The sequence below is a fragment of the Galeopterus variegatus genome, unplaced genomic scaffold, assembly GCF_000696425.1.
Source record: "Galeopterus variegatus unplaced genomic scaffold, G_variegatus-3.0.2 Scaffold886, whole genome shotgun sequence".
NCBI lineage: Eukaryota > Metazoa > Chordata > Mammalia > Dermoptera > Cynocephalidae > Galeopterus > Galeopterus variegatus.
Window position 1 is genome coordinate 183,661 of NW_007726997.1, and position 13,076 is coordinate 196,736.

Genomic DNA, 13,076 nt, shown 5'->3' on the forward strand with positions numbered 1-13,076 from the left:
GGGAAGAAGATATAACAACTACAATTACTTGAAGTTGATACAACAAGCAAACAGAAAGGACATTGTTGGGTGGGAGGGAGGAGCGGGAGGAGGGAGGGACGTTTCGGTAATGGGCCACAATAATCAACCACATTGTATATTGACAAAATAAAATTTAAAAAAAAAAAGTGGGGTCAGAGCACCATACAGAGCCCCTTCCAGGACAATGTCTAGTACAGCCAAGGGAGTGGGGCCACTGTCAGGGCCACTATCAGGACCCCAGAACTGTAGGGCCATTGGCAACTTGCAACATCTGCCTGGAAAAGCTGCATTCACCAGTACATCCCAGTGAGCTGTGCTTGCCAGTGCCCTAGGGTTGTGGCTGCCTGATGCTTTGGGGGCCCAAATCCCCTATTGTACCCAGGATGCAGAAGTTGGAGTCAAAGGAGATTATTTTGGAGCTTTAAGATTTAATGTCTGTCCTGTTGGGTTTCAGACTTGTTTGGAGTCTCTTTTTCCTTTTTCTGGCCTATTCCTCCCTTATGGAATGGGAATGTATACCCAATGTCTGTTCCAACACTGTATCTTGGAAATAAATAAATTTGGTTTTGATTTTTTTTTTTCCTTTTTGTCTTTGTTTTTCGTGACCGGCAACGGATCGCAACCCTCAGTGTTGCGCCCGTACCGGACCGGGACTGGCAACGGGATTGCAACCCTCGGTGTTGCGCCCGCACCTTGCTCAGCCAGTGAGCGGCCGGTCTGTATGTGGGATCCGAACCCTCGGCGGGAGCGCCGCCGCGCTCCCAAGCGGCACACTGTAGCAGTGCACCACTGGGCAGGCCCTGGTTTTGATTTTTACAGCTGGAAGAAGTTTCACTTTTAGTCTCATATGAGATTTTGGGCTTTTAAGTTGGTACTGGAACAAGCTAAGACTTTGAGACTATTGAGATGGAATGATTGTATTTTGTATGTGGGAGAGACATGAATTTTGAGGGGCCAAGGGCAGAATGATAGAGTTTGGATATATTGTCCACTCATGTGGAAATCTGATCCCCAACTTGGCAATGTTGGGAGGGAGGTGTTTGTGTCATGGGGGTGGATCCCTCATGAATAGAATAGTGCCCTCGGGGGGAGGGTAGGGTAGTGAGTGAGTTCTTGCTCTCTTAGTTACCACTAGAGCTGGTTGTTCAAAGGAATTTGGCACCTCCCCTCCCTCTCTCTCTTGCTTCCTCTCACCATGTTATCTTGTACCTGCCAGCTTTCTGCCCCTTTCCAGCATGAATAGAAGCAGCCTCAGGCTCATACCAGATGCAGCTGTCCCAGAATCATGAGACAAATTTCTTTTCTTGATACCAGTCTTAGGTATCATGTTATAGGACACAAAAACATACTAATACATCTACTAATCTCACTTCTGGGTGTATATCCAAAGGAAATAAAGTTGGTATTTTGAAGAGATATCTGCTCTCCCATGTTCATTGAGTATTAGCCACAATAGCTAAGATATGGCAATGACCCAAGTGTCTGTTGATAAATGAGTGGATAAAAAAAAATGTGGTATATATATGCAATGAAATACTATTCAGCCTTAAAAAAGAATGAAATCCTGCCATTTGTAACAACATGAATGAACCTTGGTTGCTATGCTAAGTAAAATAAGCCAGACAGAAAAAGACAAAAACTGCATGATGTAATTTATATGTGAAATCTAAAAAAGTCAAACTCATAAAAGCAGACACTAGGATGATGGTTGCTAGGGGCTAGAGTGGGGGAAATGGGGAGAGGTTGGTCAAAGGGTACAAAGTTTCAGTTATGCAGGATGAATAAGCTCTGGACATCTATTGTGCAGCATGGTGACTATCATTAGTAATACGGTATCATGTACTTGAAATTTGCTAATACAGTAGATCTTATGTGTTCTCCCCAGAAATAAGAAATTGTAACTATGTGAGAAGATGGATATGGTAATTAGCTTGATTGTGGTAATTATTTCATAATGATATACATATCAAAACATCACACTGTACACCCTAAACTTATGTAACTTTTTTTTTTTTTTTTTCCTTTTTGTCTTTTTTCGTGTCCGGCAATGGATCGCAACCCTCGGTGTCGCGCCCATACTGGACCAGGACCGGCAACGGGATCGCAACCCTCGGCGTCGCGCCCGCACCTCGCTCAGCCAGTTGGACCAGGACTGGCAACGGGATCGCAACCCTCGGCGTCGCGCCCGCACCTCGCTCAGCCAGTGAGCGGGAACCGGTCTGTTTGTGGGATCCGAACCCTCGGTGGGAGCGCCGCCGCACTCTCAAGTGGCGCACTGTAGCAGTGCGCCACCGGGCCGGCCCAACTTATGTAACTTTTGTTTGTCAATCATACCTCAATAAAGCTAGAAATAAATAAATAAATAAATAAAAATCCGTTTGAAATTTGCAAGAGAAAAACATTTAAAAATAAAAATCATATTATGAATTCTTCATTTTCTACTCCAGAATATGTCAGGAGGCTATTTGGGTCATCTTTTTCAGTTATCTTAATCCTCCTGAATCAGCTGTCTTCAAGATAAGTGTGAATCAGTCCTCACTGAGTAATGAATTCAGTAATAACAACATAAAAGCACAGTTTATCAAGAAAAGTAAAAACGTTACAAAAAATACACAAATTTGGGGATAATGACTCAAAATTTCTACTTTATATTTATATAAATAACACTTTTTGTATGATGTGACTGTACCTGAGAAGTCTTTTAATATTTTACAGTACTTAAATACACATTTTCATTCAAATCAAGGAAGTTTGTGGAAATGCAATAGTTTACAATGTTGAGAAAATTTTTAAAGTAGAAGTTAAAATTATAACCCATAAAACAGTAAGTTAATTCATAAAATACAAGAAAACAGTATGCAAAATAGGATTATAACCAATTAGAGTCAAACAGATTTTAAAAACAAAAATCAAATAAAACCAGAGAGGAAACCAATCCAAAGCTAAAATAAAATCAGGAAAAAAAACTACATAGGTAAATTAATGAATGGGTTAAACAGAGTGAGACTAAAGAAGTGATTTTATTAGGAGAAAATGACATCAGTAGCTATGTGTTTCAACTACAGACACCATGTATACTAAACTAAAAAAAAATGTAAAACTGCATTCGTAACTTCGCATTTGATATAATCACGTTATTTAAATTATATAAATGTGGCATGTTAATCTTCAATTATAATAAAACATAAATGACGGAATGTTCTCTCAACTTGGCACTATTTTTCTTTGTTGTAATTTAAATGTCATTTCATAGCTACAGTGACAATGGTTCAAAAATCTGTCTGCAAGAATAAAAAAAAAAAATACCAAGGAGTGCAAATGCTTTTGCAAATGACCCTGAGTTAATTAGAAAAATCTGCACCCTTACCAGTTCTTCTCACGTGTCAGCTCTCATTAAATTAAAACAAAAACAAAAACAAAAAAACCCCTCTCATTTCAAAGTTAAGAAATTTTATGGTTAACAAGACTTTTAAACTGGGATCAAGTGGGCACATTCCTACATTTCTGTATGATGTCATACTAAATACTTCACAGCTGAATTCAAATTTGCAAGAAGTATGAATGATTTTTCAATATAAGAAGTATCTGATCTAATGCTAATTTTTTCTCTATAGGCTAACTGTACTGGAAACAGGTGGCCCTGCTTTCAATTACAGAGGGCTAGCATGCCAGTGTGAGGCCTGGATTAGTTCACCTTCTCACGGGGAATTTTCCTCGGTTGGGAATGGATTTATTATGGCTTCACACATGGAATAGAGCTCATGTCAGCTGAGGGCAGTGACACATCATATGATTCAAATTAACCTGCTGTGGACTGTTCCGCAGGGCTTAGATTGTGTATTAAAATGACGACATTTTAAAAACAGCTTGAAAGAAACCAGGATTGCTGAACTGTGATGGTTCCAATTTGTTCCAACTAATCTATCACCTGCTGGAGATATTATTCTAGTTGGTTTCTGGTAGCTGCTGTTTTCCAGGTTTCTCCAAGCCACTGACCTTGCTAATGGGTACAATTGTTGCCTCTGAAGGAAGGAGTTGGGGGTTGGAAGAGCTTTTGAGGAGTTTTTGATGTATTACTTGGGACCTACCATTTGCTCTAAGGCACTTAAGTGAACAGAGGAAATAAGAGAATACTTGAGAAGTCTGAATTATTTTTCCAAAAACAAATGCTAAAGCGCAGCATTTGTATCACCTTGTTTAGAGAAAATAACCCCTGACAAATAAGTCTGAAAAGCTAAATTCAAAAGCTGTTAAATTCCTATCTTTTTGAAGAAAATTGAAGGTTAGACAGTTATAATCAGTATTTCCTCTACCTTTCAGGGTCATAACTTTTATTGTTAACATAACCTTAATTCAAGAGCCAGAAGAGAGTAAATGGAAATAAATTATAGATGTAGCATAAGACATTCTTTGGGAATGATAATTAAATAGATGTGCATATATATTTAAAAAACTAATGGTAGCAAAAGATTCTTGATGATATCACTTAACGATAATATTGTATAAAAATGAGAAGTATTATTTGTAATATCATTTCTAATGCTTCTTTTTATTTTTTAAGGGAAGGAAATGATATTAGGGAATACTATAAAGCTGAAGTTTGTTCTCCCAGTCTCAGCATAAATGATATTCCTCCTAGTATCCTATCAACTAAAATCTGGAAAAAATATAATTTTTGAAAAATAATAAGTTCAATGGCAAAAAAAGTTTTAATGTATCCATATCCTGTTATTCCCATTTAATTAGTGCTGTGCAAGTCCTACCATTTGCTATAGCTTTTTGATTTCTAAATTAATATAGAGTGGTAATCTGGCTGAAGAGTGAGAGAATACAATTATTCTCTGAAATAACATCTACTTATCTACTCTAAATGACAAATTGTTTACAGTAAGAAAATTTTTATCTGAGATAGTAAATTCTGGGGCAGTTCGAGGCTGTTAGGTTAGTATTTCAGCAGCAATCCCACACAGCTGATACATAATTCAAATTAATCTTCCCTCAAATAAAAACAAAATAAAAGCACTTTTGGTTAAAATGTTTTAGACTTTGAAGAACTTATTCACTGAACATTATATTTGATTTTACATGATAAAAGCACCACTCTAAAAACCATTCATCTTTCTTTTTCCATTCCCTTCTGTGCCCCCAAATATCTCCAATTTATCCCTAAAACCTGTAGTTGATGCTCTTGGAAAATCACATATGATAAAAATCATACATATGAGTGTAAAAAATAATTTTAATAAATCATATAAAACCTTGCTACAAAAACTATAGTCCACAGACCAATATCATCCACCTCACCTGGGAGCTTGTTAGCAATGTAGATTTTCAAGCCCTACCTTCTTGAACTATTAAATCACTATTTGCTTTTCAACAAATCCTTCAGAGATGTTTCAAATGCAGACTCAAGTTTGTGAAGAACTGCTGTAAAATAACTATTTCAATACATTTATTTAAAATTTTAAAAGTAAAATAACTATTTCAATTCATTTACTTAAAAATCTGAATCTTCACTGGTTAGCTCAGTTGGTTAGAGCACAGTGACACCAAGGTCAAGGATACTGATACCCATATTGGCCAGCCACCAAAAAAAAAAAAAAAAAGAAAGTTTGAATCTCCAAATATATTATCACTGTTATTGAGTGAACATAAAATCAGAAATGGTATATATCTAATTCCCAATTTTGAAAAGTATCTTTAGAAACACAAAAGTATACCTACTTTAAAATCACATTTCTAATACACAGTCACACTAAATGGTAAAATTATAAATACATATTTTTTCATTAATTTATGGGCATTTCTCTTAAAATTCAATTCATTTGGTTGCCTTGAAAATATGGCACTCAATTTACCATCTACTTGCAAATCCCATCCCTTTTACAAACAAATCAAACTGTAAACTACAAGAGAACTTTCCAGTAAAAGTGAGTGAAAGACCGTGCCTAAAAACAAAAGAAACTTAAAACTAAAAATGAGAAATAAGAGGTAACCCCAAGTTTCCCTGTTATTCCTTCATGAACTAGCCAGATGTTCTTACTCTATTTCACCTATTTTAACATGTTCAGTCTTTCACGTGTAAACAACTCTGAAATTAGGAAGTGTCTTGCCACTGATGTAAAAGCACTGTATTATACAGTTTAAATGGCAGATGTTCTTCCTTTTTTCTTAGTGGTACATAAAATGTTTCTTCCTACGATTGATGGTAGCTGGATTCAATAATACATGGTCCTTCACACTCACTAGCCAAGTACTAGGACTCAGACTCCTCCAATCCATCTATTACCATACCCCACAGGCTTCTTCCAGCACTTCTACTCCCTTATCCTTCATCAAGTTTCTCACTTTCCTTCCAATATTTAAAACCATGTCTAGGTATTTATCATGATTATAAATAGTTTTTTATACTTCCACACCTTTTAAATCTCAACACTGAAGAAAAATGCTTAAGAACTGGGCCTCAGTGAAAGGAGCAGTGTAGGCGGTCCGAGGCTCTGTTATTCCAGACATCATGACTGCCCTTCTTTTCCATCTGTAGTCATAGATCACAAATGCACTGGCATGCCGTAACAAACATACTCAGAAAGATCCACATGCAAATATTTTTCCCTCATCAAAACTGATGCCTTGCAGAGTATTGCTAGAGATCTTAAGACAGTGTAACATCATTTTTAAAAATTCTTTTACTTATTTTTTAATTCTTTTTTTTAACTTTTTTTTTTTACTTATCTATCTCTTATTGCTAATTTTTTTAATTGAAACATAATAATTATATATATTTGTAGGGTACAGATTTGAGCATCAATACATGTGTATAATACGTGGTGATCAAATCAGGATAATTAGTATACTCATGTTTATAAAACGTAATGGATCTTCATGACCCTTAACTAATTTCTGCTAACCTCCCTCCCCTTCCCCTATGTCTAATAACCACAATTCTGTTCTCTTTTTTTTTTTTTTTGAAGGTTCAATGTGTTATTGTGATTCTTTCTTTATTTTAGCTTCCATTAGGAGAGTTGGAATCAACCGTCCACTTACAGATGACAAGATAAGGAAAATGTGGTATATATACACAAAGGAATACTACTCTGCCATAAAAAAAGAATGAAATTCTGCCATTTGTAGCAACACAGATAAACTTAGAGAAAATTATGTTAAGTGAAATAAGCCAGGCACAGGAAGACTGCATGTTTTAAATTCTTAATGAAGAAACTAACCTTTGATGACTAACATATTCTGAAGCACTATATGAATAAAATAACAAAAGTTAAATGGAAATGTAGTAATTTCTGTTAAATAATTACCTAAGACTACACTGAAGTAAGGAAAGAAAATAGAAGGAAGAAAATGAGATGAAAGAAGATAAAAAGCAGGAAAACTGGGGAGGAGGAGGAGGAGGAGGAGGAGGAGAGGGAAAATTTTTAGTTATGCTAAAATCAGCATGGTACAGAAGTTAAGACATACTCTTTGGAGTCATGAAGATTTAGGTTTGAGTGGCTACTCTGTCACTTTGACCTCAGGTAAATTACTTCACTTTTCTTAGTCTTAGCTTCCTTATTCATAAAATAGGGATAATTATAATGCCTATTCCTTGGGTCTATTTGAGCATGAAAAGTACTTAGTGCCTTGGACATAATAAGCACTCAATACATTTTGATATCTGTATCTATCTGTCTAAAACTGCATGCTTGCTATGTCTCAAGTACTTCCCTAAGCACTTGATATAAATGTACTTAACTAATGTAACTATGCACATTATTTCATGGATGTGTATCATGTATCCTATACATCCATCCATCTTATTCTCTTCATATACAGGTAAGGAAACTGAGGCACAGAAGATTAGATCAACTGCCTAAGATTACAGTTACTTAATAGAAAAGGTAGAAATAAAATATTGGATTTTTGGCTTCCAGTCAACTACTCTTTAACTGATAACTACTTTTTGTCAGACTGAAGGCAATTTCAATGTATATTTATATTTGCCTTTTGATCTGTAGAATGGGCAGCGTGAAAAGAGTACACTTCTGGAAAATAAATGAACTATTCATTTTTGGCAAGACTGTCAAGATTACTAAGAGATCCTAAATATATGTTAATATATCACATGAAAAAAGATGTATGCACACTTGAATTATGACTTTCTTACCTGGTCCATTAAGAAAGTCTTTAATTTGTAGTGTTATAAGGGAAGGTGGAATACCACTTTTGCTGTCTATTTCTCCAGGCACTGTCTGCAGCCAAACAGTGCAGTAATCAAGGGCTTCAGGCAGAGTCTTCCCAGGATCTAAAGCGACAAAATTGAAGTTAAAAACATCAGTTTCATCACAAACATCTAATTTTTGTGTATGACTTTGAGTTGATAAAATTAGAAGAGAAAAGAATGGTTAAATAAATGTATGCAACCTTCATTGTTTCATTTGTACACATATAGTACATGAGTACTTGTATCAAAAAAGATGAACTACCTCTGTACAAGATAGAATGATGAAGAAATGTTTTCTACAACCAGGCCAAAAAAGAATAGACATTTCAAATCTTAACTCATTATCTCTGAGTGAAGGCAAAGTTTCTGTACTCTGAGATGCTGACTTGTTAACAGTTTAATAGCTGGATTTTTTTTAAAAAATGTGATATTGGAAACGAATTAAAGAGAAAAAGGGCGACCTGGTCAGCTAAAAAAAAAAAAAAAAAAAGGCATATACGTGTTCAAACATACAGTGGATTAGTACTATTCAGGGGTTATTTGATCTGTTTCAGAGTTTTACTGACATTAGAATCACTTTTTACTGCTAGGCTTTTGAAGTTAACTTCAGTAGCTTTCCCATAACCTCCTTTAATGACAAAAATTGGTCAGTCTTTTAACAGTCCCAATTATGACTAAAACTTGAGTTTTTTCTGTTTCAACTTTTCCTGTTTAATACTATGTAGTTTTTACTTTTTCTGGTTAATACTGCATACTTTTTAATTAGTATTTTTTGTTATTGGTAATGGCAAACTGAATTTTCTTTTTAATGCTTGGAAATTCACAGTTTTTACAAAAATAGCTCTTTAAATAAAAATAACTGATGTATCCTGGCATACAGTTTAGGTTTTAAAACTTCTAAATATCCAGTTTTTCTTTAGTTTCATGATTGTTTTACTCTCTGTGTTTTAATGGCCTCTGAATGTCAATTTTATAAGGATGTTCTTGCCATAGAGTCCATCTATTCCATTTTCAGTCTATTTGAAATGTGTTCTTAAAGTGTTATTTATTCTAGGTTTTATTGATTGGATTGCTTTCAAGAATAGCATTTACATACAGTGTATTATATTCAACATATGGTTATATAGTATTACTGTCATATGTGAACTGGGCATATAAATTCTGCCTTGGAATTTGTATTTCTTGACCTTATCATGTGATTCTTATGATATTTGGCACATATGAACTTTTATGTAATTTCAAAGAAAATAGTGACAGCAATTGATCGTGACGTTAGATCTATGTGGTAAAGATCAAACACGAAGTTAGTGCATTCTTCTCTTTTTATATGATCAGTGAATTTAAAGCAGTGAGAATATGCATAGTAGATTCATTACATAGTGACACTATACTATTCTCTCTTTTAAATATAATGGCCAAGTCTGGTGAAAGGATGACAGGATCCTGTGGCTCACAGGATCTATAATCATTTTGCAGGAGCTATGTAAACTATTTCTAGGGTCTCACCTATGTAGCTATCACCAAAAATGATTATTATCAAGTAGGTGGTACTGTGCTAGATCTATAAGAGGAAACTCAATTCTTCATTTTGAAGAGAATACAATCTAGAGAGAGAACAATATCTAAAAGAGAAAACAGATGTAAGTGATATAACAAAATAGTGAACAGAAATGAATTAAATGGATGTAGATATACAATATAATGTGTAAAAAACTGGCAAGTAAAACAGGAAGATAAGTAAAACAAGTTATAGAAACTGCATATTCAAATGTATGGAGTTGGAAGAACAGTTATCCTTGTGGCATTTTAAAAATACAATCCATTTTCTATACTTTTCTAGGGATAGGGATTCTAAATAACAAAATAATGTATACTAAGTAATGTAAGTACAGTAACTATCATATTGTATATCACCAACGCTAAGACATCAAAACTACAAAATATATAAGACTGACATATATAACAATATAAAACTTTTGTCAAAGGCTACCATGAATAGAGTAAAAAGTCAAATAACAAAGAAAGACAAAATTGCAATGTATGTGACAGTGACAGTAATATATGAGCGTTTACGCAATCAATATAGTCAACACAGATACCAGGAGAAAAATAAGTGGATAAAATAAGCAATTAATAAAGAAAATTAATAAACAAAAACAATTTATAAATAAAAACAAATGATATATAAACACTTAAAAACATAAATATTAAAAGATATTAAATCTTAGCAATAATCAAAAAAACCCAATCTTTAAAAATAAGGTAGAATTTTTCACCTACATACGCTACAACTAAAAAAACTGGTAACGCCTGTGTTAGTGGCTTTTGGTGACAGGCTCACCACTATCCAATAGTGGTAGGCCTTTCTGAAGGGTAATTTTATAACATATAACAGATTTTAAAAGTGTATATCATTTGATCTAGCAATTTAACTTGTAGTAGTTTACTCCCAACATACCTCAGGCCAAAGAGAACCAGTCTCTCTAAGCAGCCACAGACACCACCTTGGTTCTATGACCATCTGGGGCAGGCCTGAACTCATTAGCTGTTGTAGACTAGATTATGCTTGTAATCCATAATAACAAGTCATTGGAGATTTCACGAAAAAGTTAATGAAATATATCGTCTGTTATTTCTCTTTTTTGAAAAAATCATAGTAGGTCCTCCGGACTTTCTGAAGCGATGAAATGGAGGCGCATATACACATACATAAGTTTTTTAGGACCTGGAGGATGTTCATCTTTTAGGATGGTTCTAAGCATATGATGATATATGGACCTATAAATTATTCACGCCTGAAGACAAAATAGGACTATTTACCAAGCATCTACAAAAATTAAAATAAAGGGGAAAGAAAAAAACACTTCAATGGATATTTGATGTCCTTTCCTCAGAGTATAAACTGGGGGAACAGCAAACTTTGATAATGAAAATGAGAGTTTTCTAGGTAGGTGAGGTCAGTTCTGTATAGGTGCCTCTTTTTTGGTACAAGTTAGAGGGCCTGGCCATCTGGCACCCAGCCTAGGTATCTGCCCTTAGCAATTACAGGGGGAAATGACTTAATAGGAGATAAAATAAACCAACTGACAACAGTAGAAAGAAGAAGAGAAACTGGGAATTAAAGCAACTGTAAAAGTCTAGGAAATCTATCCAAGGAAGCCAAAAATTTTAATGACTTTTCCCAACAAAAATTAGGACAATTCCTTTTAAAAGTATGCCTGAATTTATAGAGTTGATAAAAACAGAGTAACAGAAATTAGAGCCATCCAGAAAAATACAGGTTGCGTGGTTGATGAATATTGAAGTGCCATAAAAATTTGTTTATTTCAAAGTTAAATACTTACTATAAAGAGGACTAGAGTAAGACTCTAAACCGAAATCATTTTCCTCCTCACTCTCCATTCTTTTCTAAAGGGATACTTTTGGTAACACCAAGGTCAAGGGTTCGAATCCTCATACCAACCCCCCCCCCAAAAAAAACTATGCAATTTACAAATGAATAAATGATCAAAAAATATATATATAAAGGGATATTTTTTTATCAGCTATAGGTTAACAGTGGAATTATAATCTATGCCACTTTCTGCTTCTTCTTGGCTTAGTGGCATCTCTGCAAATGAATTAATTAAGGAATGGCAGGAAGAGAAGTTAGTCCATAGTTACTTTCCCTAGTAGTTTCAGGAAAAGTTTTTGTTGTTGTTGTGGGAGATGCAGGTAACTATTTTGTTCCCTTGATTCAATGTCCTTATACCGTTGTCTTTTACATTTCTGTGGCTATGAGTGCTAACAAATATGAAGCACTGTCAAGAACACTAAATTTCCCTATAGTGGAAAGTTCTTATAAACTTGTGCTACTGAAAAAAGTCTAGTTAAAATTTGGGGGATGAGCCCTGAAAAATAAACTTTTGATTAATTGTGTTTTAGTGTGCCTCATTTTAACCATGTTTTCTTCAGTAAGCAAACAGTCTGTCATCCTATATCTGATATTAGCTTCTCACTGTATTAATCTGATCCTGTTGCTGCTTGCAGTCCTGGGTAACAAAATCTTGCTCAATATTATCAACTTCTGAAATTACATTATGCTTTAATTCCCAATGTTACTGATGCTGTTAGCATTACTGATGATATATAAAATTAATGTTTTTCCAAACTACTATTACTGTAGATTCAAATTTCAATAACTTTTTGCTTTGATGTTATATTGCATTGTATTAAGTTTTCTGATACTACGTATGATAAAAACATCACAAATTCCTCAAAAGTATAGTAAGCCAAACACCGTGTGATGTAGCACTGCAAATAGCCTCAAGATTTACTTCTGCCTCCATTTTTATCATTTCCAGAAAGTCCAGAGAACCTACCATAATTGTTTTTTTAAAAAAACAGACTATATATTTCATCACCTTTTTTGTGAAATCTTCAATGACCTGTTATTATGGGGTTACAAGCATACTCTAGTCTACCACAGTGTTGGGAAAATAGAATAGTTTGGTCAGGGCCCTCACCTAGGGTCCAGTTGGGTGTGGTTCAGCATCTTTGTAAGCAAATTGTGTGTGTGTGTGTGTGTGTGTGTGGAGTTAGTGTGCACGTGCGCCAATGTATCTTTTTAGTTTTGTTACTGTTCTTGTGTTCTTCAGAGAGAAAAAGACAGAGAGATAGAGAGAAAAGAGAGAGGGAGGGAGGGAGAGACAGAGAGAGAGAGGGAGGGAGAGAGAGGGAGGGAGAGAGGGTGACAGAGAAAGAGCTAGAGAGAGAGAGAGAGACAGAGAGGCAGAGAGGGACAGAGAGAGAGAGACAGAGAGACAGAGAGAGAGACAGAGAGAGACAGAGAGACAGAGAGAGA

The 13,076-nt window shown here is 35.0% G+C and overlaps 1 protein-coding gene across 1 annotated transcript in view; it reads right to left on the minus strand.

Moving 5' to 3' along the window:
- LOC103590853 (vacuolar protein sorting-associated protein 13B) overlaps positions 1 to 13,076 on the minus strand; it is a gene marked incomplete at both ends in the record, with an annotated part of 498,786 nt that overhangs the window by 183,385 nt on the left and 302,325 nt on the right. Inside the window, one exon of the mRNA XM_008573178.1 lies at positions 8,177 to 8,314. Within this exon, the coding sequence (XP_008571400.1) occupies positions 8,177 to 8,314 (138 nt within the window). The remainder of the gene's footprint in view (positions 1 to 8,176; positions 8,315 to 13,076) is intronic.